The 25,648-nt window shown below is 42.4% G+C and overlaps 1 protein-coding gene across 2 annotated transcripts; it reads right to left on the bottom strand.

Annotated features, from left to right (window-relative positions):
* LOC311501191 (uncharacterized protein) lies at positions 1–24,921 on the bottom strand. 2 transcript variants are annotated; one of them, XM_084562883.1, is made up of 46 exons: positions 24,856–24,921; positions 24,109–24,275; positions 23,598–23,757; positions 23,284–23,476; positions 22,915–22,986; positions 20,215–22,690; positions 20,026–20,115; positions 19,805–19,918; positions 19,412–19,568; positions 19,049–19,223; positions 16,474–18,316; positions 15,902–15,979; positions 14,960–15,697; positions 14,736–14,809; positions 14,392–14,565; positions 14,100–14,260; positions 13,864–14,026; positions 13,587–13,781; positions 12,569–12,728; positions 12,129–12,384; positions 11,682–11,862; positions 11,367–11,573; positions 10,526–10,676; positions 10,263–10,351; positions 9,998–10,105; positions 8,805–9,061; positions 8,522–8,702; positions 8,241–8,435; positions 7,993–8,137; positions 7,689–7,804; positions 6,768–6,914; positions 6,518–6,668; positions 6,264–6,436; positions 6,037–6,172; positions 5,761–5,877; positions 5,426–5,463; positions 5,214–5,319; positions 4,987–5,114; positions 4,459–4,603; positions 4,170–4,264; positions 3,911–4,085; positions 3,037–3,188; positions 1,977–2,091; positions 1,643–1,891; positions 1,446–1,575; positions 1–844 (listed from the first exon to the last, which is right to left on the bottom strand). In XM_084562883.1, exons 2-46 carry the CDS (start codon positions 24,206–24,208, stop codon positions 640–642), a joined length of 11,271 nt encoding a protein of 3,756 aa, XP_084419009.1. In that variant the 5' UTR covers positions 24,209–24,275; positions 24,856–24,921; the 3' UTR covers positions 1–639. The 2 variants fall into 2 exon arrangements, with proteins under 2 accessions (XP_084419009.1, XP_084419010.1); XM_084562884.1 differs by having other exon boundaries at positions 5,761–5,874.
* Between the last annotated feature and the right edge of the window lie 727 nt (positions 24,922–25,648).

Here is a 25,648-nt window from a genome sequence, read left to right as displayed (position 1 = left end):
TAACCAAATTTCAAGTCGCAACTGAATCAAGGGAGACAAACAAAACAAAACAAACTGCTTATAAACGTAGCGAACAGTTTAACCGAGCAGTTAACGAGAAACTCTTTTCACTTCCTGCAAAGTTTCTTCAAGCCACAAAGATGATTTTAGTGTTTTTGATCTGTAACATCTGTCCAGTTGGTTTTTTAAACCTTTGGCACCAAACGACGAAAACAACATGTGATCATTTGCCGTAACAACGTTGAAGAGCGAGAACAGAGAACATTCTTGCAGATGGCTGCGAATGAGGCTAATTTTACTGTTAAACATGTAAAGAGTGGCACGGTGAACTTGTTAGCAAACATCTTAACACATTTACTGTCATAACAGTTGGAGACATGTTGCTGCAAACCTGGTGCAACTCAACATTTGTTCTCTTTTAGCTCCATGTTTGGTCTCCTCCAAGCGCTGAGCGAAATAACTTCCTCCTCGGCTGCAAAACGATTCTTACCATGTATATCTGCTGTCTGTAGATTTGTTTTTAACTGATGTTTCTCTTTGCTTGAATGTAATTTCCTATACAAAACTTTTTTTTTGAGTGCAAAGTCGTACAGAAACAGCAGTAAATAAAATAGCATGTTTGTGCACTGGCTGCCTTCATCATTCAGCGTCCTTGTCCGTGCACGCGTCTCGTCCATCTTCTTCAGTCCTCTGCAGCTCTCGGACGACGAGGATTCGCACGATCATGGCTTCCATGGAGGAGGCGTCCAGAGGCGTTGGCGAGAACCACAGAGGGCTGCTGGGAACGCACCTGGGATCTGGGCGGAGGTAGAACAGATCGCTTCTCTGCCTCACCGAGTCTGGACTACATGCAGAGAGAGAGAAAAGCTTCAAATAAATCTGACGTCATTATGTTTAGACAGTTGGAATTAATTCACCACCTCGGTGATGATAGAAATCTGTTTGTATTTGCTTCCACATTCAACACTTCTGCATAAAAATGACTCAAAGCATCAGCAGCTTTTCACACAAGTCGTAAGAGTAGACAAAGAGCACCCAATCCAAGAGAATGAAACAGAAAATCTGCTGATGTTTTACGTTGTTTTCATTTTTGGGAACAAAAATATATGGTGCGATTTATCATATCTGAGTCACAAACATTTCTTTTAGTCACATTTCTTTAAAACTGGATGTTGCATCTGCAGCAAATGATGCCAAGTGAACCTGAGACTGAACATCAGGCTGAAACAGATTCTGTCGATGATTCACCTGAGACACCTTTCACATTTAATTTCATGCTTTTTTTAATTACAAACACGTAATTTATTGCTGCTTTTTATATGGTTATAAGCTTTAATAACTCAAATAAAACTACACATGTTCGAATGAAAACATAAAAGAGGTGCAGGCAAACATTAGAGCAAGTTGTGTTCTGTGTTTACCAGCTGACAGTCAGAGACACTCACCACTTGGAGAGGTAGAACTCGTAGAGTCTGACGGGACAGCGAAGAGGGTTTTCCGTGTTCTCCATCATCTCCAGAAAATTCTCTTCTCCCTCATTTCTCTTCCGCCTCTTCGCCGGGACTCCATCTGCATCTAAAGAACGAACACTTTTAGAAAACGCAAAAACAGATAAACGTGACCGTTGCAACCAGACTGATACCTGAGTGTGTCTCGTTTAAGGATGTGGGCGGGTAGAAGCGAAGGAAGGTGGTCTCGGAGTTGTTCTGGTTGGCTCTGGTGCAGAGTTTTAAGTGGGCGAAGGAGAGCTGGCGGTGCTCCTCCACCGTGGTGAAGCCAAAGTACTTGCAGCAGAAGAAGAGCAGAGTGTTGAGGAGGACGATGGGGGAGTACGCCCCCAGCTGTTTACAATCCCACAGAAACTCCTCCTCCACGTGGGAGTGGATATAACCTGCAGAGAAAGAGAGAAATAGAGAGCTGCTGATAAATGTAGTCGACTAATCAGACGTAGAAAAAGACGACTAATGATAGCTCACCGCTGGCTGTGACGGGAGGTTTGAAATGTTTCAGGATGTTGGTGAACTCTGCGGAGAACCTGCTGTAGACCAGATCACTGAATATGTTCTCAAAGCGACCGTTGTCAAACAAATACTACAAAAGAGACAGAAACAAAGAACGAACAGTCAAATCTATTGGTTATTTTAGCGGCAACGTTCATGGACAACGCTGAAGTGCAGTTCCTCTCGTGGCCACTAGAGGCTGGCTCCGAAAGTGAGTCAATCCCCATAGACCTCCACTTTGTTTACGGCCCGGTACAAGAACATTTTAGGTCTCTGTAGTGAATTTCTCCATTCATGACGACTGTACAAGGGAGAACTTTTACACAACTCACCTGTGGGAATTAAGACTTTAAATTACGCACCTCTTTTGTCTTTTTTTTCTAATTAGCCGAGAGTTAAGGCTGTTGAATATCCGTCAAAAAGCAATAATATTTGTTCTCGCAGCTTGTTCTGGTCCCTTCAACCGGGTGGTGTAAGGGAACTATTGTGTGATTGGTCAGAAATTGGAAGTGGGCCACTTGCTAGTGGTCACTTTGTGAACTCGCAGATGCTAACGTTAGCAGTGTGACCGCTAATCTCTCCTGGGTCGAGATCTAAATGAACGCCGTGATCCGACATCTGAAAATAATGAGAAAATTGCCTCTCGTCGTCTGTCTCCCACAATGCTTAGTGCGTGTGATGTATGCTGCAGTGGGAGGGGCCTATGAGGACTTCCCTGGAGTTCTGCACTTGAGTTTCTCGTGATGTATGAATTACCTGGCCAGAACGAACTTTGTTCTTGTTCCTGCAGCCCTAGGAGCAAGAACTAATTTCTTGCTTCTCATGGAGTATGTAACAAGCTTTACTATAGGTGGAGTCAGACACTTTCAAGATGGAGATCACCCAAAGACAAAACACTGAGCTTCAAAACTGCTCTTCAGAATATTTTTAATCAAATTAAAACATAGGAGAGCTAAAACGACACCTTTATTCTGTGGTTTCATGGTGTGTCCATTTATTAAATACATCTTAAAACGAACAGTGTTCCTGATCTTACCTGCTGGATGCTGAGGCAGAGGTAGAACAGGCCGTCGGGCGAGTACGGCTCTCCGTCCGGCCGCTTCACCTCGTGGATGAAGCGACAGAGGCTGTTGCTCAGTTCAGCCGTCGAGCAGCTGAGAACGTCCTCCTTTAACGTCACAGCGTGCGCTAAGAGACGGGAAGAGTGAGGAGAACGTTTTAGACACGTCGCTGTTTGTTAGCGCCTCATTCTTTATGTGGTACAGTTTTGTCTCTCATAGTTTTTCCCAGTGAGGTAAATGAAGCAGACTAAAAGCTCTAAATGTCATTTCACAGAATTTCTTCCTCCCTAAAATGGTTTTACGTCCGAGATTGAAAACATAAGATGAAGGGAGGATATCCTGATTTAGCGGTGAAGGTCGAGTGATCCGGTGAGCTAACACAGAGCCCAGATCGTAGAAGAAGAGAGACTAACTGCTCTCTAAAATAACACTTAATTGTGACATAAAAAAGTACAGTAACCACAGGAATAACCACGTTTTCTCAGTTGCAATTTCCAATTTTTGTGTTTTTTCTGGAGAAAAGCTCATTTCGCTGTCACAGAGAACACGGCAGTGATGTTAAATTAGCCTTTTGGAGAAGAAAAGAGAAGAAAGCAACAAAGATCCAGGTGTAAGAAACTATGATGAGCAAAAATTAGGGTGTTTTTAATTGATAAATGACTTTAGAAATGATTTATCTGTCATCTGTTAGTAAACACAAATGTTTTAACAGTGCTGCTAATCCACCTTCACCTCAGGACTTTCAGCCTCCAGATAATCGTAGAAGATGCAATTCAACAAACACAACTTTTTAAGCTTGCTTCAAATTTTTTAAGCTTATATTTAAAAAAACAACTGAAAAAAACATACAGGAGACACGGCCCATGTTGGTTTGTGACTCTCTCCACTGGATCCAGCTCCTCCAGGCATCAACTCCAAACTGCGTCTCTAGTTTGAGGGGCATCTTAGACGTGAGGTCCTGAGAAACGCTTATTTGAGACGTCTCCTCTTCAGATTTCTCCGGTAGCTGCTGCAGCTTACGACCCTTAGAGAGAGACGGAGAGTCAAGATTACGCCTTAGAGACCACAGCTTCTAAACCATCCTTTTTGTTTTGGTTTTTATTTTTACCTTGTTCTTGTTGTGGAGTTTCCCCTCAGCTTGTTGTGATAGCGGAGAGGCAACGTTCTCAGGGAGAGGAGTGGTGGGCAGGTCCATGTCTGAAACTACAGAAGGAGTAACTGAGCAACTTAAGTCTGGTGTCAGAGAAGGTGTATTCCTGGTTGTAAACAGTGAGTACAATAAACTGTTGATCTATCTATCTATATGTTACTTATAGTATTTTAAAATTAAACTGACATTATATAATGATTAAGACAAAATAAAGACTGAAAACGTCTGAAGTTCACACGTATCTTACTCTTTAAGGACTGAGTTTCTTGTGCTTCTCCGTCTTTTGTGACATGTTCGTCCTTCTGCCCGTCCTCTCTCATCCCTTCTTCCAGGTCCGTCATCGTCGGCTCGGAGTCGGCAGACTTCTCGGAGAGGAACACGGGCACGGGCAGCTGTCGGAAAGTTTGGGAAAAGCTCTTTAACTCTCACCAGGAGAAATTCCTTTGCAGTCACTGATCAGCTATACTTAATATTTGGTCCGACGCATAAAAGTTCTTAATATTTAAGAGTGGAGGGGAGAAAATATAGATGACAACGGTGGGACTTTCATTTTCTCCCAAAGAGGTCCTGACTTCTTACCAGTTTTCCCAGAGATGAAATAGAGTTTTAACATTAAAATATCAGCCTCAGGTCAAGGACGGACACAAAGACAGAGAAAATATGACTTAAACTTGACCCAACATTTTTAATTAACGAAACAAAACCACATGAAAAGGAGCAGGGTTTGTGAAGCAGCTGTTGAGGTCTGACATGTGATTGTAAGTGTTGTATTTACCAGTAGAGGCAGACCCATGGGTTTTGGTGTGTACTGACTGTACATGTTCATCGGCACAGGGACGTACACCGGGACCGGCAACGGCACCGGCAGGATGACGACTTTGGGGTTAATCCTGCGTCTGCACTCTGCAAAGATTTTACCACGAGCAAAGATTTGTGTTAGTCTTGTATATAGATGGTAGGTTACTGGCTTCAGTGAGTAAACATCCCAGGTCTGTTATTTACCAGTTTGTTTCTCTGTTTCTACCGTCTGTATCGCACAGGAGACTCCTTTGTTGTGAACCAGCGGAGTGCAGAGCACAGATTTATTCTTCAGTTCCTTGGTGACTTTCTAGAACATATATATATATAATAAAACAACGTAAATCAAACCAATGTCTGGAAACACACGTCTTTTATCTGTAATGCAGTAAACATGAGGTTAGAAATAAACTCGCCTGTTCAACAACCTTTGTTTTAACGTCAGCGTCAGATTCTGTGGAGATGAGACAGAGGAACAAGGTAAATAAACATAATAAACAAATCATTGAGAATAGTTTTTAATTCTGGAGACAACATCATTTATTATAAATATGTTTGATCTGATTTATATTCACTATATGATTCTATACGTTTATATATTTATTATATCGTATCGTATCGTATCTATCTATCTATCTATCTATCTATCTATCTATCTAACAGCTTACACACAGCAGCCATCTATCCATCTATCTATCTATCTATCTTTCTATCTATCTATCTTCTGTCTTTCCACCTTTTTTCTTTCTACCTCTCGTCCTGCTTTCTTCTTTCTTCCTGAGCTGAGCAGCAGCATTCATGGATCTCAGCCGCTCTGCCAGAGCGCCAGCAAGAGAGACAACGTTGACGATGACTGGACAGGACCCTGCTGTATGTGGGAAGGAAACAGAAAACAGGAAACTCAAAACTTTTTATGTAGCAAATTAAAAAAAAAATCTAAATTCTTCATCTTCTTCAAATTGTCCTCCAAATGATTTTGATATTCTAATTCTAATTCTAATTGATATTAGATTACGGTGAAGCGTACCTTCTTCGACCATCTGGATCTGTTTACTGCAGAAGTGTAGGAGACATGTCAGGTCACAGAAGTGTTGGACGCCTCCCACCACAGAAAGACTCTTCTTCAGCTCCCCTTTAAGACCGCAGGCGTCGCACTTTGCCTCCTGAGAGGAAGCAGAGGAATAAAAAATAAAAGTGAAAGAAAGAACAGGACACTTGGGCTCAGTGTGTGAACTAACGTCTGCCTCTTCTTACACGGCTGACGAGCTTTTTGTAATTCATGCAGCAGACTTCAGAGCAGAACTCCTTGTCTGTGCGTTGGTCCCGTGTCATCACCACGATCCTGGAGATCGAGAAGCAGTAGGCACACGGGCGACACGGTTTACCCCACTTCTTCTCCAGCTCGTGACGATGGAGCATCTTGCAGCCTGGGAGGAGAGAGTCATGACGCATTACGTATCAAAACTAGACTACGCACTCCTGCATTACTTCACCATGTTCCTCCTTACCTTCGCTGCAGAACTGGCAGTCTTTGTCGTCAATCCTCTTGATGTCCCTGATGAGCTTTTCATTCTTGCAGTGTTCACAAATCCCCACAATGTTGTTGATGATTTTAAACTCCTGAGAACAGGTCAGGCTACACACAAAAATAATTTTGTCCTGCACACACAAACACATACGCAGGTTACGAAGACAACTCAAATGGGAATCACATCTTCCTCAAAGGTATCTCAGAAGTAGAGGATTTGAGTTTTTAACCTTGTTCTGGATGACTTTGGGCGTTACTTTGATGACACACTTGCACTGAGCACACAGCAGCTTCTCTGGTGGTTTGTGGATATCACTTTGGGTTTGGTCAGAGGCTCCTGGTCCGTTAGTGGCAGTGTTGACATCTTTCTTGTTGTCCTGTGGTGCAGACAAGCAACAATAAAAAATACATTTTCATCTACTGTTAGATAATTACTGCAAAGTATTTAGTACATCATGTGGAGGAACATGGTTTTAACCATTTAGTGTAATCATGTGCTAAAGGAAGTGTTTACATGGACGCTAAGAACAGAATGATCAGCCACAACATTATGACCACTGACAGGAGAAGTAAATGACATTGACCATCTTGTGACACTTCAATGTTCTGCTGGGAAACTTCTGGACCTGGCATTCATTGGTGTGGATGTTACTTAGACATGTAGCACCCACCTAGACCAGACCAGGCCCTCAAAGGCCCCCCACTAACAACATCCTGTTTCCAGACACCACGGGACACCCTCAGATGGCCCAAGGCGTTCCTGCTTTGAGTGACGTATGGGCGCTGTCACTTTGCGCTAGCTGCTAGTTTTGGTCTCTCTGCAATCATTATTTCGAGTGTTGTACAGCTTCGGGTGAACTTACCTCAGGCTCGGTGAGCTGGGGTGCTGGGAAGACGGGTTAGGAAAGAGGGGGAGTTTGGGATTAGCCTAGCTCGGTAGCCTGAGCTAACACGGAAGCGGAGAGTTGGGTGGGCGAGTTTCAACATTCAGACTGCCTTAGGTCCGCCCCAATACAACGCCCAAGCCCATATTTGGAGTGTCCGAGTGTGGGCAGAGTAAAGCACAACCAACATGGGCTTCATTTTTGAATTTCAGAATCCAATGGGTGACGTCACCATGGGTTTGTCCACTGGTCTAAAGGACACGTTACCTTGAAGGCCATGGCACAAGTCAGAGAGCAGAAGTTCCCGATAGAGGCGTCGCTCATGGCGAGATGACAAGCTGGCACTGACATCTTATCACAGTTGTCACAATTCAAAGGGGCACCTGTGGAAAAGAGGAGGTTTCATGGCAGATTAATATCACAGATATTTAATGAACAAACCCAGAGTAGGTTCAGTAGATTAACCATTTAGGTCAAAAAACCCTTCGAAAAACTTTAGTGTCAAAAACAAGAATTAGTAAAGAAAGAGAAGAATAAAGACAATCTTGATTAAAAATGATTTGTCCCGCACCGGATGCCGTCTGGACCTTGGAGGCCATCGCACAGCTGCTGGTGCAGAAGAGCTCCACAACGTCGTCACTGTTTTTGTTTTCTATCATGTCTGACATTGGCTTCGAGGTACGGCACATCGCACACGGCTGTGGCGACAGGATTTTCTGTCAAACAAGAAACACAAAAGGGTTTGAAGTCAGTCTCTTTTATATGTGTTCACCTGAAGATTTGTTTTTATTTGTTCTTTTAGTCGTTTCAGCTTCTCACCTGTTTGAACTGGTTCAGACACTCGGCGCTGCAGAGCGTTTTGTGTCCGTCCTCCGTTTTAACCGTGAGCGGTTTGTCGCAGTGGGAGCGACAGTTCTCACAGATGGACAAGTTGTTCAGGTTGCAGAAGCGTAAAAAGCACTGATCGCTGCAGATCTTGTGGACGACGCCCTGCTGTATGATCTCACGTTTACTCTGCGGATAAGAAAACGACAGCAAGCTGTTGACTTTAGTTTTGCATGCAAGGATTGCAAAGAAAAACTAGTCGATGCATGTCTTACGATGCAGTATCTGCTGCACATGCTGCACTGTGAATGTGATGAGAGCAGCACGATGGGCATCTTGGTGGCTGCGACTTCCTTGTAGGTGAAGGAGGACATGCAGAGCTGGCTGCAGAAGACCTTCTTTGTGTCCCCGACGTCCACCGCGGATTTGAGGGCGTTCTGAGGCTCCGTTATCACCCTAAGAGCATAAGATCAGAACAAAGTCACGGTTAAATTTAAACCGTGGTAAGACTGCAGAATTTAAAACCTGTGAAGTTTACGGAGAGTTTTTCAAACTCACCGAAGACAGAAGCTGCACGTCGAGGTTTTGGCTTGGTGAAATTTAAAAAGGCAGGAAGTGGAGCAGAACATATCTGTGTGGTCTTTCCTCTGGTAAACGGTCTCTTTGTCCATCAGGTCCTTTCTGCAGCCGGTGCAGGACGCAGGCATACCAGTGTTGGTGACAGCGGTCTCCGTGGACGTGGAGTCACCCGTCAAAGAGAAGACAGAACAGACCTTCAAGTCCTCCTCCTCCTCCTCCTCCTCCTCCTCCTCCTCCTGACAAAACCACAACAGAAACAGGACAAATAGAAAAACTGATCCATTTTACATAATTTGGTTTACTTATTTAACGGATACGGCTTCGACAAAGCATTGGGGTCCTAGAGCACCCCTAAAAATGGGCTAGACACGTCTATGCCTGGATTTTACTGAACAAATAGGTACGAGCCTCCGATTGGATAATTACTGCATGCAACAAGTTATTTAACCCCAACTGATGCAATGAGTAGCTTCTCATTTCCTAAACAACCATGTCTAAAGACAACATCTAAGGAGACTGTAGAAACTACTAAAACTGGGTTAAGAACTGTCCAACGCATTATTAAAAACTGGAAGGATAGTGAAGAATCATCAGGGTAAGAAGAGAGGCAGATGAAGTGATGCACCCATCATGCCTAGTGTCTACTGTACAAGCCTGTGGGGGCAGTGCTATGATCTGGGGTTGCTGCAGTTGCTCAGGTCTAGGTTCAGCAACATTATGTTGTCCAAAGAATGAGGTCAGCTGACTACCTGAATATACTGAATGACCAGGTTATTCCATCAATGGATCATATTCCAAGATGACAATGCTAGGATTCATGGGGCTCAGATTGTGAAAGAGTGGTTCAGGGAGCATGAGACATCATGTTCATACATGGATTGGCCACCACAGAGTCCAGACCTTAACCCCATTGAGAATCTTTGGGATGTGCTGGAGAAGGCTTTGTGCATCATCAATACAAGAGCTTGGTGAGAAATTAATGCAACACTGGATGGAAATAAATCTGGTGACATTGGAGAAGCTTATTGAAACAATGCCACAGAGAATGTGTGCTGTAATCAAAGCTAAAGGAGGTCCAACGAAAGTGTGACCTTTTTATTGGCCAGGCAGTGTATATTATTATATGAAACACATTTAATGGAAACATATGGAAATGATAAAAGCACGGATACCTCGGCATGTTTGACCTTCACCACATTCACTTCATGCTTGATGTCCTCTGGGAACATGGAGGCTGAGGGATTCTGGCTGCAGGCCTCATCGACGGGTTCTTCTTTAATCTGGAGAGACACAACGTGCAGCCTTAATGTTTATAACAGACCTCTACGTGAAGAATCTACTCTCCATCCTGTGTCATCTATTCTCCTTTTTGACCAATGTATACGTTTCACCTTGAGATTAAATACTTTGGAGAAATTAGTTTAAAGTTACACTTACACACTTTAACTTTGGCAACAACGGCTTCAGTTCTTTACTGTCTGTCTCGCCCTCGCCCTTCATCTCGTCAGGCGAAGGGCTCTTCGTTTCTGTAAAGATATGAGCATGAGAAAAATATTCATTCGTGCAACCTCTTCTGTGTTTTATGCTTGTAAAATGGATCCCATGTCATTGGTTTGTCGGTAATTCGGAGCAACATCTGCAGTGCAAATCACAGCAAGAGTGGAGAGTGAAAGTGAACTGAACACGTGACTGTAGGGTACCTGACACGGTGAAGGACGGGCCCGTGGACACCAGCATGCATCTGCTGCTGCAGAAGAAATCCAACGTTCCCTCTTTGTTCTTATTTTCAACCATGTCGGACATCCAGTGAGACGTCTGGCACGTGGGGCAGAGCTGACGAGTCTCCACTTTCTGGAGTCATTTATTAAAAAAAGGTAAGATACGGTTAAAGGTCATCCTTAAGCTTCTCACAGTTTAGATATTGTGCTCGCAAAGAAGCTGAAGACTGAATATTTTATCTTAAAACAAGTCGACTAATCTGACACCCTGGTTTTTAACAAATATCCAAATGCTTCAACAATGAGCTTTATACTTTACTTCACCTAAGATTGTTGGCTATCAAAATCATTTGGATTTATTGTTTATTTGTTTATCCCAGCAGACCACACCGGCTGTGATTGCTCTGAAATATATTTCCTCTTTCACATGTTTCACAAAATTCTCCCTCCTTCTGCCTCCTACACAACATCTACACAAACATCTTCTCTCTTTGTGTGTTTGAGCTGAAGTTGCTGAAATCAATGCAACATGAGGCACTCTGTTTTACCTGCAACTAACACTTAGTGGCATTATTACAGAATGACCTGTATAAATGTGTGCACCGGTGTAAAATACAAGTAGTCCTTTGGCGTTAGTTTGACAATTTTTGGTCTAAACACTGATTGTTTCTTTGTTTTCCTCATGCTGATATGATGCTGAGATTCAACCTGTGCATAACTAATCTGTACACACGTGCACTGTTTCATTGGGGATTTCATATCGAGGCTAATAATGTCCTTTAACGTTCGCTGTGAAACAGATGATGATTTCTTGTTCCCGCACCTCTTTGAACTTGACCAGACACTCGTCGCTGCAGACGGTTCTACTGCCGTCCTCCATCTTAAGCACGAGTTGCCTCTCGGGGCAGACGGTGCTGCAGATGTCACACCTGGGGATCGGCTGGTTTTTGACTTTGTGGTAGTAACGGGAGCCGCAGCTCTCGCTGCAAAGTCTGTGGACCACGCCGTCCAAGGGCAGCTTGAATTTGCACTAAGAATGAAAAAAAAAAAACACAAAAAAAACATTAAATCTCCAACGTAACAAACTCTAGTGTAATAGATCAGAGTAGAGTAGAGTTTTTTTTTTGTTTATCCTTACAAAAGAAGATTTGGAGCACATCTTGCACACGGTACAAGATCCAAATTGTGGATCAGGTCTTGGGTAAGTCACTTTCATCTTGGCTTTGACAGAGGAGAGGCACGTGTTGCTGCACAACTCTTTCAGCGTTCCTGAATCATCCACTGGAGCCCGGATGATGTTCTGAGGCCGAGTTATCACCCTGGGGAAACAAGGAGGAATAAACTGAAATGAGTTTAAGGACCAACAACACTTAAGCCCTATTTTCACGGGACTAGGTAGTTTTACCAGGGGACCTCTGGCAATTAAAGAGGTCCTGTGATAAAATCGGCATCTCTGTGATTTCCGGGTGTGTTTTTATATATTTTTTTAAAGAGTTTTGTTTGTTTTGTCCCGTATGACCAGGAGAGTTGATTATGAGACACACACACAAAAGTAAATCCATGAAAAACAAAGTACTGGACTTACTGAAAGCAGTTGTGGCACTTCCTGGTGCCTAGTTTGACGTTAGGGTGAGTTTGAGAGAAGCAAGACGCGGAGCAATAAAGCTCCAGGGCGTTTTCCGACTGGTAAAGCGTCTGTCTTCTCCGCACCATCTTTCCACACTTGCAACAGGTGATGTACGAGTCCCCGAGCTGTGTCTCTATGGTGACTGGTTCAGTAGCTGTAGAGGAATTGTTTGTGTTTGCAGCCGAGTTAGAGGTGGCCTTTGTGGTTTTCCTTCCTGAAGAGAGAAAGAGAGAGAGAGAGATCAGAAACACTCGGGTTATAGTTAAATGAAATGGTCTTCAAGGGAAAAGTCTGAACTTTAATTTAAGGAAATCACAAACAAATATGGGAAAAGATGTAGGACTTACAACCACATAACTGTCAGACGGAAAGAAGAGCAAGAGACAAATCATCAGTACCTTGAAGCTCAGGTACATATGTGGGTCGTAGCTTGTGAGAGAACATGCAACTGCGACCGCAGAAGAGCTCCACCGTGCCCTCGAGGGTTTTGTAGTAAACCATGTCCGACGCCGGTCGAGAGACGTAACACATAGTGCACTGGTGGGTGGTGGTGATTTTCTACAGAGTAACAGAAACAGGGAACAGAGAGTCAGAGACAGAGAGTTTATGAGTAGTTTACTAGGACGTCTACAATTACATATATGACATTATATGTTATATGATACCTCTACGGACAAAGTAAAAATGTAAAATATTCTCTGGTTATGAATTCTCAAATATCTAATATATAAAGGCTAAAACTGCTGCACTGAATGACGTGTTTCTCCTCATGTTTAATCTTTGCAATGAATACAAACGGTGGAATTTATTTTGAATCAACTCCACAGACTATATTTACATATATACGGGGACGGAAAACACTCTTATGTGCAAATACCGTAATAAGATAAGATCTCAACACGGGCCTGCGATGCAATATTCATAAGTTACAGGATCCAAGCATTAATTTGAACAAAGTTGAAAGAAGGGCTACTGGACTTGTAGTTGCCCCTCTCACCTTCTCTCTTCCTGCAATAAAACGGTATAAAAATACTGAATGCATCCAGTTCCTGTGTTTCTCACCAGAATATATCTCTGTACTGAAGGAAGCTGAAGACTTTAGCTTCCACAACACCTTGTTTCAGCTTGTTTTGGGGGATATACTATTAGCTGGATGAGTGAGAACCTTCACACACTTTGAAGGTTTGAAATCTAAATTAAAAATGTTCTGCAAGACTGAAATTAAGTTTTAAATGCTTAAATAATTTATTTTTTCTTTGTTTTTAAAGCGTTTCTCCAAAACACTGTCAGAGCTCCAAGTTTTTCAGTGTTCTCACTATTTGAGTAATTATATAATTTCCAGTACATGCCATGGTTTTGCTCAATCTTTGCACATCCAATGCTTCATCGGTGAATGCTTTGTATTCTCTGATTCACCTCTCTGAACTTGTCCAGACATTTTTCACCGCAGAGGGTTTTGGTGGCGTCCTCCAGCTTCAGCACGAGCGGTTCTCTGCGGCAGGCGGCGCTGCAGTTCTCACAGACACCCACGTTGTCTCTGCAGAAACCGTCCAGGCAGCCGTCGCTGCAAAACGTCCGGACGGTCTCTTCGAGGGTCAACTCGAAGGTGGTCTGGAGAAGATGAAGAATACATAAACTGTGAGTTTAAAGGGCTAAAATGAACGTTTTAGCGAAATTGAAAGCGTTTGCTTACAGTGCAGGACTTGTTACACATGCTGCAGAGTGGCTTTGGTGTTTGAATGGACACAGCGTTGGGAGACTTGAAGGAGCAGAGGCAGGCTACGCTGCAGAAGTCCTTCATAGTTCCTTTACTGTCCACAGCAGCCATGATGAGGTCCTGAGGCTGCGATATCGCCCTGACAGACACAAAGACATGATTTATAGGAGATGATGAGAGACTTTAATGAAGGTGATGTCTTTTATACTCACTTGAGACAGTAATGACACGTCTTGGCGGGAGGTTTGTTGTGAAGGAACATCTGGAACAGGCAGGATTTGGAGCAGAAGACGTCTGAGAAGCCTTTCTTCTGGTAGGCTGTGTGTCCCTTCATCATGGTCTTTTTACAGTGGGAGCAGGTCATGTTCAGCGACTGACGAGCAAGAGAACAGAATATATGGATTATTATTATTTTGTTTGATATTTTATGCCTGTATGTTACAACATTAAATATCTCAGAAGGGCAGAGAGAGAAGAGAGTATCCCCACCTTTGCACAGCTTACCTTGTTTGTGGGTTCTGCAGGTTCTGTAGGTGCTGTAGGTTCTGCGGGCTCTGCAGGCTCTGCGGGCGGTGTTTCACTCCGGTCCTTGTCATCACTGATAAGCTGATCTTTCACCGGCCACGTGATATTCAAAGATGACAACTGCGAAACGTGGACTGGAGTCTGAACTTTCTTCTGTAAAGAACAACAAAGACAGTCGTTGGGAAACGTTGGGATTCTTGCTTAACGAAACGATGCATGTTAATGGCTGATAAAACAAAATAAGGATGGTCCAAGAGTTAAATCTTCTTCTCCATTGTTAATTCTATCAGAGTATAATGTAAACAAAGACACTGGATACTTACAATGTCCAGTTTAGGGACTAATATCTTCAATTCCTTCATCCGACTCAGCATGGCCGATAAATTGTTCTTCTTCTCTATAAACAAAGGAAACAAATGTGGGTGTAAAACAAGTTTTTGTTTGTAGTTCAGTTTTGTATTTACAGCTGATTCAATGGCATAAAAGTTTCAGGATGAACGACTGAATTTTCCTGTAGCTCCACCAGATGTATTTGACCTGTCCTTACCTGTATTTGAGGTGGAAGAGGAGTAATTAGTGTCCACATCCATCCAGTCATCTTCAGTTGCGTCTCCATCATCTAAAGCTTCGTCTCCATCATCTACAGCTTCGTCTCTATCATCTAAAGCTTCGTCTCCATCATCTAAAGCTTCGTCTCCATCATCTTCAGCTTCATCTCCATCATCTTCAGCTTCAACTTCAGCTTCATCATCTTCTTTCTCTGACTCTTTCTCCTCACGGTCTCCGTCACCGAGGTGCTGATTTGAAGAGGTATCCTTGCGCTCGTTTATTAAATTTGAGTCACCATCGCTGTCCTCATTTCTGACTTCGTTGTCGGTGTCCATGTCCACGTCCATGTCAAAGTTCTCGTTGACGTCATCGTCATCACTGAAGTAAATGTTAGCTTCGCTACGAGTCTCTTCAGGTGTGCTCACGGCACACTTCACTGGCACGTGCTCCGACTTGTCTTCCGTCTCTGCGTTATTATTTTCCTCGTTATTCAGCTCAGTCTGCTCGTTTTCTCTGTCCTCCGACTTGTCTTCCGTCTCTGCGTTATTATTTTCCTCGTTATTCAGCTCAGCCTGCTCGTTTTCTCTGTCCTCTGACTTGTCTTCCGTCTCTGCGTTATTATTTTCCTCGTTATTCAGCTCAGTCTGCTCGTTTTCTCTGTCCTGTTTCTTCTTGCGGCCTCGGCGACCTTTCTTTGAGGAAGTAAATCTGCCTTTTTTCCTAGCTGCTGGACGACCTAAAGGAGACAAAGAAGGTGTAAGATAGATCATATCAGACCTTTTGTACATTTATTTTAAATATTGCAACCTGTGACATGCAGCTGAAGTCAAACTTTCCCATTCGTTTTTGGAATATTTCTGTCTCCTCTTACTTAGAGAAAATATTTGAGTAAACATTCGCTAAATAAAGTTTTTTCAGATTTCAGAGACAGTTTTCACACCAGTTTCTGATCCTTCATTGTCCTCCCCAGCATCACTGTTCTCAGGGGTCTCAGGCTCCACAAAAGGCTCCACGCCATCTTTAAAAGAGATTATGAAAGAAAAACAAGAGCGTCAATCAACATCAAGACACGAATCATTTAACGTTGAACAAAAATATTCATCGTTAACGTTTTACTTTTACAAATCAGTGAAATGTATTATTCAGCTCTATTATTCTACAACAGGAAAGACAGACAGAGAAGACAGATATAAACGACAGTGGGGGGTTCAAAATGTTAAAAACATTTTTGCAAATTTTTTGAGGACAAGAATTTTTGGAACACACTTTCTAAAAACAGTTCCCTCCAACGACAGCTAAGTATCTAGCCTTTAGCATACACTCATACACTAGTCAAGCAGGTTTCAGATGGGTCACACCCATAGATGTTCCTAGTTATACCTCAACTCCCCACTGAAGAAGCTACTTGGATGAAATGTCATTTAGAAAGGCTCTAAGTCCAGTTGCCTTACTTTAATGACCATGAACCTTCACCCACACACTTTCCAAATAACGTATAGTTTTAACACATACCTGGTATCTCAATTTCTTCAAGAGATTTTCCTTCAAATACGTTGAGACATCCACTCTCCATTGCCGTCAGCATCATTGAGATCCTTGCAATGTCTGCTGCCGCCTCTGGCGTCTGGTAGTACTCCGCCTCGGTCCGAATCTCTCGACCCAACACCTTTACAAGCTGGTCGAGCTCATCATTCGTGAGGCAAAGAATCTGAAAAATCTGTAGAATGTGCTTCCGAAAAAACACAGACCTGAGGCTCTCTTGGTTTTTTGCGTCGCACCGAGAGACAAAAATGTTGATGCTCTGTTGTCCCTGACAGAAGCTGGTGCATATGGCGACAGGCCTCGCAAATAAGAAGGGGTTCTTTTTATGCACGCCACATTTTTCTCTCTTGCTCACAAGCAGCGTTATTGCAGAAAGCAGCTCATGGGTCAAAGTAAGGGTCATTTTTTTGCCACAGTTGCTAACTACATTGATCTTTACAGTTAGCTTGGACCAAATCTGCTCAAACTGCGACTGGGAAGCAGCGGCATTCTCCTGAGGCTGGACCTCATCCCTTTCCTGGAATGACTTGAGGGTTACTTTAGAAAGTTCCTTCATATTTTTGTTCAAGATCGCCACATAGGCAAGCGTCGGTCTGAGAAGCGCGGTATAAACTGGTGCGCTTTGGTACAAGGAAAGAGTCTCGACTGCAGAATCCACAGTTTTCACCATGCACTGGTACAAAAGCTGCACATCTTGTGTAAACAATATGGTCGGCGGTCTGACTATTTTCAGTGTTGCTGGTGAGTTGGTGGGCCACTCTTTTGCACACAGCTTCATGAATGTCTCGGCTGTCTGCACGGTCTCTTGATCAGCCTCATCTTTCAAAGCCCTGCCATATTTAATGTCTGCAATCTTCTTCAGCAAATATCCCGTTTTCCACATAACAGTTGGTTTGTCGCAGGCCTTTGTCTCTTCTTTGAAACCTGCGAGCTCTCTGACGGCTTCAACGACGCTGCTGAAGTTGTGAGGTTTGATGGCTTCTTCAAAGCTACATATTGACTTTTTCCTTAATGTCATCAGGAGCCTTGCCATGTGCCTCAGACTCTGATTGATGTATGTATCCCTTTGTTTCTCTTCGTTGATGTAGTACAAACACTGTGCCAGCTGCAATATATAAGGATCTTCCCAAACCACAGACGCAACCTCATCTTTCTTCAGTTTCTTTAGCATGTTCCTCACACCCGGTGAGAGCTGGTCGGGATCCGTTAGCCCTGTGGCAGCGATCAAAGTTAAGATTTGAGTCCTGCCACCTGCTGGAGGATTTGAGAACCTCTTTGAAGGACACTTTTGCATATGTCGCCATACAACCTTGCGACCGTACATGCCTTTACAGTATATACAAGTTGAAAAGGTTTTAATCATTTCCGATGTCCGTCGGACTTTAAGTTCCCCAGAGCGATTCCTCAGCACCTCTTGATTATGTTTGTAATTTCCTCTGTTTCGTAACTTCTGCAGCAGGCTTTTTCGCTCCTTGCTGTTTCGGCGTAACGCGAGCACTTCAGCAATATCAGGATGCTCGTCTCTGTGGGTGAAGAGGTGGCGAGAAATTTTAGATTGAGCTTTCCCGCAAACGTAACAATAGTTCTTCTTGGTTAAGGAACGGCCTTTGGTGGACTCCTTGTCAGAGTCAGAGTCAGACTCAGAGCTGTGATCAGACTTGCCCTCCTGCTGGTTGGATGAAGCGGACGCTTTGACATCATTCTGGTCGTTGTCACTGGGGACACTGTCATCGCTGTTTGGTTGATCATCACACACATAATCCTCGTCAGAGTCAGATTCTGCACTACTCGAGGCTTCTGCTAAGTCCTTGACCTAGAATTATGAAGGAGTTAGCAAAAATGTCAGCAAAATTCTGACTTTTAATTTCTTGACAAAAATATACAAGATTCTTAAATTATCCTAATATTGTGTAGGTCTCCCTTGTGACTCCAAAACAGTTGGGACTCATCAGAGAATGGACATGGGCCTTCTGAGGAACAGAATCTTGTTAGTGGGGGGGGCCTTTGAGGGGAGGGGCCTCTGTGGATGATCCTACATTAAACTTGATCAGGCCTGGCTTGTGCTGTTCTTCATATTCTTTTTTAGTTGTCCCTGAACCGTTTTTGTGTGTGTGCCTGTGTCAGGCTGCATCCTGCTGGGGATGGCTGCTGGAGGAGTGTCATTGCTATGGGGTGGGGGTGTCTGGTCTGGTCTAGGTGGGTGCTAAATGTCTAAGTAACATCCACACCAATGAATGCCAGGTCCAAAAGTTTCAGTGCAGAACACTGAATTGTGGTCAGTGTTATTTACTTCTACTGTCAGTGGTTTAAATGTCGCGACTGATCAGTGTATACAGTGCAGCTTAAAAGCAGAGACTCTTTATCTTTAATATTTTAGAATAAACTGATGCAAAGTAAATAAATAAATAAATAACAGTATGCAGTACATCTGTATAAATATTTGAAATGGATAAATAGGTGTCCACAGATGCATATGACATACAGTAGTAGAACAAAAGCCCTCACTTCACGACAAAAACAAGGACAGTGTAGAAAATAAACCTACCCTGGAGTCCTTGTAGTTGAAAGTTATCTCCTCGTCTGGAGATATTTTCTTCAGCGCAAACAAGCACAAGTGAGGCTTCCCTTCGTAAACTATTTTCTTCATTTCACAGTTAGGATTCGTGTCATCCTCGTTCACAAGTCTCCCGAGGCCCCCGTCTTCTGTCGAAGCGTCGATGCTGCAAGAAAAACACTCATCATGAAAGTTCAGCCACTGGTTAAATGGCAGCTTTTTATCAAAAAGACTGAGGTTAAACTGCTCAGATTGCATTGGCAAATAATACAAGAAAATGTTTAACTTGAAGAGGATAGTGGCAAAAACGATCATTTAAAACTTTTTAAAGCAGAATAATAAGCTGCAACTCACTGCCAGTTTGTTCCTTTCCACCTGAAGTCAAACACATATTTGTTTACAGTATCTCCACATTTCTGTTTCTGCATTTCTTTGTGAGTAAGGATGTTGCCCCGATACTCGACAACAAAGGTGGACGGTTCGATGGACTTGCGGGTGAACACACCTTTCCCTAGAGCAACAAAATACACAATTTTATCAGTTATAAGAGAAAAAAGAAAAGTTATTCATAGCGAACTAAACAATAACATAGCTTTAAGTGTGGTGTTTTCTAGATTGATTAATTAGGATGTGTCAAATTATTTCCTGAATGAATGATTGTATCCTCTTGGTTGTGTCTGACTCAACCAGTCGGCTAATAAACATTTCTTTATGAGCAGAAACGTCAACAAGAAATAAATCACCAACCTTTAAGGGAGTCGATTAACCTTTCCTCCAGGAAAGCTTTGTCTCTGCGAGCTGTTATGTGCTCCAGAGCATCCCGCTCAGGAGTCAGACGTCTGCTTCGCTGTTCCACATCACCTGAAGAATATTCAATAATGAAGCCGCAACAAGACTACCACGCATTCCTAACATTATAGCATTATATATCTATAAATGTTTAGAAAGCAGCTATCTTCACAGCATACCAATCTGCTGAAGGGGATCTGACTCTTCAGCGTCCTCTTCGGCATCAGGGTTTTCAGGGTTGACCTTCTCCGATTCAGGCTCCAGTTCATCTTGAATAAAAAGCAAAACAGAGCATTCATCATTTTCTAAACATTAGTTTCTTTTAATCATGCACTGGGAGCTGGAAATACATGAATGTGGACACAAACCTTCAATCTCAATTTCCTCCAGGGAGTTCCCTTTGAATTTTTCCAGTGAACCCTTTTCCATTGCCACCAGTAGTTTAGCAATTCTGGCAAGTTCAACAGCTGCCTCTGGCAACCGATAGTAGTCCCTGTCTGTTCGGATGTCGTGGCCAAGTAGCTTGGCAAGGTGATCGAGCTCGTCATTCTCCAAGTTGAGGATCTGGAAGATTCTTGCCATGTGCTTGTGAAGATTCAACGACCTGAGATGCTCCGGGTTCTTTGCACAACACAAACTTGAAAAATCCCTGACACAATTCACTCCATTGTAGAGGCTTGTGGATGAAGAGTTGGGCTTTGCAAACAGGAAGGGGTTGTCTTTGTGTACTCCACAGGCTTGCCTCTTGCTCACAAGCAGCGTTAACGCAGTGACTAGTTGAGAAGTTAACAGAACAGCAACGTTCTGGCCGGTCTTCCTTGGAATATTTATCTTGAGGAAGTGCTTGGACAACACTCGGGTGGTGTCGCCTCTCTCCTGGAATGACTTCAGGGTCATTTTGGCAACCTCTAATGGAGATTTGTTTAAAACTGATGCTTGTGCAAGTGTCACTCTGCACAGAGTCTTGTAAACCTGAGGGCTTTCATTCATCTTCAAGCTTTCAGTGGCAAAAGCCGATTCCTTTTCCAGGTACCTGTAGAAAGCCTGAACATCACGAGTGAACGGTATCGTTGACGGAGCGTTTACTTTTTGTCCACTCAGTTCAGTCCACTCTTTGTCACACAGTTCTATGAATTTCTCTGCGTCTCTGACCGTCTTCACACTGCTTTCTGCCCCACTGATGACAACATTGCCTAATCTTTTGAGTAAATGTCCTAATCTCAGAGCAAGATTTCGTTTCCTGTAGCTTTTGTTTTTTCTGTCAAAACATGCCATTTTTTTTACCGCCTCAACAACATTGTTGAAGTTTTTGAGTTTTAAAGCGTCCTCAAAGTTAAATATCAACTTCTCATACAGTGCCAACAAGAGTCGTCCCAGTTCTCTCAGTTTCTGTATGCTGGAATCTTGTTTTGCTGGATGTTTCTCATACAGACTTTGCGCCAGTTGCATCAGAAGTTTATCGTTCTGAACTACAAATGCGGTGTCATCTTGTTTCATACTTAAAAGCATCTTCCACACACCAGATGATTTTTGCGGGCACTGAGACTCAAGAGAATCCTCATTTAAAACTCCTGTCTTGCCACGTGTTGCAGACATTTTCTGAGCACATTTGGGTACATGCCTCCACAGTTCAACACGTTTAAACATGCCTTTACAATACAAGCAGTACACATAACTTTGAACACTTCCTGTCTTGGCGTTTGGTCGTTTCTTCAGCTTTAACTCTCCACTGTTATTCTTCATCACCTCTTGATTGTGTTTGTAATTTCCTCTGTTTCGCAGTTTGCTAAGCAGCCTGCTGCGTTCGGGGGAGTTGAAAGGTAATGAACAGACTTTAGCAATCTCAGGGTCATCATCAACATGAGTTAAAAAATGACGAGCGATTTTACGGAAGCCTTTCTTGCAAACATAACAGAAATTTTTACTGGTGAAAGTTGCGTCTTGAACCTGTGGCTCAGATTCTTGGTCTCCATCAGAGTCATGTTCATCAGAGCTCAAAGCGGACTCTTGCTCCCGCTGGGTGGATGAAGCGCTAATCCCTAGCTTGGCTTTTGGTCGTCTTTTCAGTTTTAACTCTCCACTGTTATTCCTCAACACCTCCTGATTGTGCTCGTAATTTCCTCTGTTTCGTAATATGTTAAGCAGCCTATTACGTTCAGGGGAGTTGAAAGGCAATGAACAGGCTTCAGCAATCTCGGGCTCATCATCAAGATGAGTTAAAAAATGACGAGTGATTTTACGGACACCAATCCCGCAAACATAACAGTAATTTTTAGTGGTGAAAGATGTATCTTTGTTGTCAGGCTCAGACTCGCTGGGTTCATAGTCTCCGTCAGAGTCATGTTCATCAGAGGTTAAGGCGGACTCATGCTCCTGCTGGGTGGTTAAAGCGCTGATCTCTGCATTGGCTTTTGGTCGTCTCATCAGTTTTAACTCTCCAGTTTTATTTCTCAACACCTCTTGATTGTGTTCATAATTTCCTCTGTTTCGTAATATGTTAAGCAGCCTTGCACGTTCGGGGGACTTCACCGGCAATGCAAAGGCTTCAGCAATCTCAGGCTCATCATCAACATGCTTTACTAAATGACGGCTGATTTTATAGTAACCTTTCCTGCAAACATAACAATAATTTCTTCTGGTGAAAGGTGCGGCTTTTTCACTGGGCGGAGACTCAGGGGGTTCATAGTCTTCATCTGAGTCATGTTCATCAGAGCTCAAAGAGGACTCATGATCCCACTCGGTGGATGAAGCGCGACTGTTGATGTTGGCAGAGCTGTGGTTATCATTACTGGGTCCAGGTAGTTCGTTGTCATTATCAGAGCTGGAAGCTGCAGAATCCTCAACCTGGAAATAAAAACAAGTTTAAATTGTGCCCATGGAATGAAACATGAGTTTTGAAATCCTCTGAAATTAACTGAATTTCAGTTTTACAAGGAGTTTTGCGTGGAGTATTTTGGTTGCAGTACAATGCAGTGTGCAGATGATGCTAATACTGCAGTGCTGACTGATAGTTGGAAAAAGACATCATAGACAGTCAGTGAAAGCATTAAATTTCATTGTTTACATACTCTTTTATTCCTTGGAGTGGATGATGTTGGATAGGAGTCTGTGTTTGAAGCACTTGCTCCATCCCAGGTCTCCTGGAAATGTCAAATAAGACAGAAAAAAGTGTTCAGCATTAATATTGGGAGTTTATTGCATAGAGAACTGAAAATTTGTGTAGTGGTTTACTGTTTTAGAGACATATTGATTCTTTGTATGCTCATTTGGAAAATAGAAGAAATCAAAGTGTTGTCTTTCAGACAATACAGTCTTTGGTAAAACAGTAAAGACAGAATTGATTGCACAGTTGTTGTATCCAACTATCTTAGTTTTAGCTGTGTGGACCCAAAACATTACAAAAATCTAACACAAATCTTCTTTTATAAAAGGCCTACCATGGAGCGCCACGGGTAAGAGAAGTCCCCATAGTTGAAAGTTATCTCATCGCCTGGTGATATTTTCTCCACTGCAAATAGGCACAAATGTGGCTTCCCCTGAAAATCAATCTTCCTCATTTCACAGTTTGGACTTATGTGATCATCATTCACAAGTCTTCCAAGGGATTTGTCCTCCTTCGAAGCATCAACGCTGCAAACAAAACACAAATTATTTGTAGAGTAACTGCAATTCTCCATACGGAAAGAAAGTTTGGAAACTGTGGCCAAACAGTCCCTTTATAATAAAAACAAAAAACAGGCAGATGACGTACCACCACTGTGCTCCATTCCACGAAAACCTATACAAGAAACCATTTAAAGAGTCACCGTGTCTGTTCTCAGGCCTTGTGTCGTTCTGTGAAATGATTTTGCCACGATACTCAACAACAAACGTGGATGGTTCAATGGCTTTGTTGGTGAACACACCTCTTCCTAGAAAAGATGAACATGAAAACATGTTGATTGTGTTATACAGTTTTGTGTGGTAATTACTGGAAGCCAACTATGCCTTCATTTCAATGCAGGTAAAGGGGAAAAAGTTTGTTCAGGCTCTCAGTTAGTGTGGTTAAATTCAAAATCCAAGTTCTTACAAAAAACCATTACCTCCATGAGCCTTATCTAACTCTAAACTGCAGCGTCCATATTGCTTGTCTTCGGATAAATTTCATATGATGAAGCTATGCACGTAACATAAAATCTGTCCCAAAAGAAAGACTTGCTTGCAAGAATTACCAGAAATATCAATATCAATCAAGAGACTGGTTTCAGAAATGCATTGCCTACCTTTATAGGGGTCTATAAACCGTTCTTTCAGGAAGGGTTTGTCTCTCCAAGCAACTATGTGCTCCAAGGCATCCTGCTCAGGATTCAGATGGCTTTCCATGACAGCTGTTTTTCTTTTTTAGGAAATCTTTAATTAGGTTTGGATGATAAAAGATCTTCTGGACACACTTTAAAAAAAAATAAAAAATAAAAAATATGACAAATAGCAAACGCAAACAATTTTCACAATTTCAGAATTTGTAACTGTAAGTAACTATATATGTAGAGCTTTCAACTAAACTAGCAGCATAAATAAAAGGTTTTCCCCCCCAATGCAAGATAGAATAAATTCAAGATAGAAGAGATATTTACAGTTTCTCTACCGAGCTTAAGTAACTAAAGTTAAGTGTGGGGTAAAAGAATGTTCCAGAATGTAGAAACTGTGGAGGTTGAATGAGCACTAATATCCTGAATACTGACAACTCTAATCAGGGGAATTGCGCTTGACAAAAACAAACATTTCACAAAATGATAGGATCCTTCATTAATATGAAGTAGTACTTAAATAAGCAGTCTATTCAGTAAAAGATAAAAGAACAGCAATTTATTGAGGACAAAGTTGCAATTGTTTACTTTCTGCAGCACACATGCCTCAACATTAGCAAGCCGTTAGCTAGCTTGGGGTTTTGCCAACAACTTAGCCTTTGCTGCAGACCTAACTAAATGTTGTTAAACATATATATCCGTCTAAAACCGAGCAACATTTACCTTTGCTTCAATGAGACCAAGAAGAAGTAAGAAGGGATGCTAGTGTTGCTAACACAATGGCAGCCATCTTTCTTTTTCCCGTCTGGAGAGCGAGCCCGTGACGATACGCAGCTGCCAATCAGTGACGCTAACGTCACTCCCGAGTCACTCCCGAAGCAGCCAATCGGCGTCCACGTACGCCTTGGCCATGCGTAGCTGGTGTTTGTGTTTTATGAGGACCCTACGAGGACCAACGGTCGGTGATGCTTTCAGGGGTTAATGTCCCCAAACAGCAAGCTAACGTCCCATATTCAGGCTTATACACAAACAGGAAACACAACAAAACAATGTTTTGAGCTATTTTTATTCAAAACGAACAATAGAAAATACCTCCAATACCCGTGGGTTAAAATAACTAACATGACCATGAAGAGAATAGTTTATTTATTCTTATACGATACCAGTTTGTTATGTAAAAAGTCACCGTCCCTGGGGGTAGCATCTCCAATTTTAACATGAAATTTGGATTGATTGGACAAAATTTTTTATCTTTAACAGTAATATCAGTTTCTGATCAATTTCAAATGTTACTTCAGTTGAGATAAGAAAAAAAGGTCTTCTAGATAATATATATGATTGTTTTATTATGCTAAATTACACAAAGTAAAACTATCAAATTAACACAAAGCACAACTGTGACTTGTGTAACCGTTCAACATTTACCGTGGCAAGGAAAATTAATCAAGACACACTACAGAGGATATATCCATCGTTATGTCACACTTTGGTAAGGATTATTTTTATATATTTCCCA

The sequence above is a fragment of the Chelon labrosus genome (assembly GCF_963514085.1).
Source record: "Chelon labrosus genome assembly, chromosome: 16".
NCBI classification, from domain to species: Eukaryota; Metazoa; Chordata; class Actinopteri; order Mugiliformes; family Mugilidae; genus Chelon; species Chelon labrosus.
The sequence above is the reverse complement of the archived record's forward strand: the minus strand, read 5'-3'. Positions and strand labels throughout refer to the sequence as shown.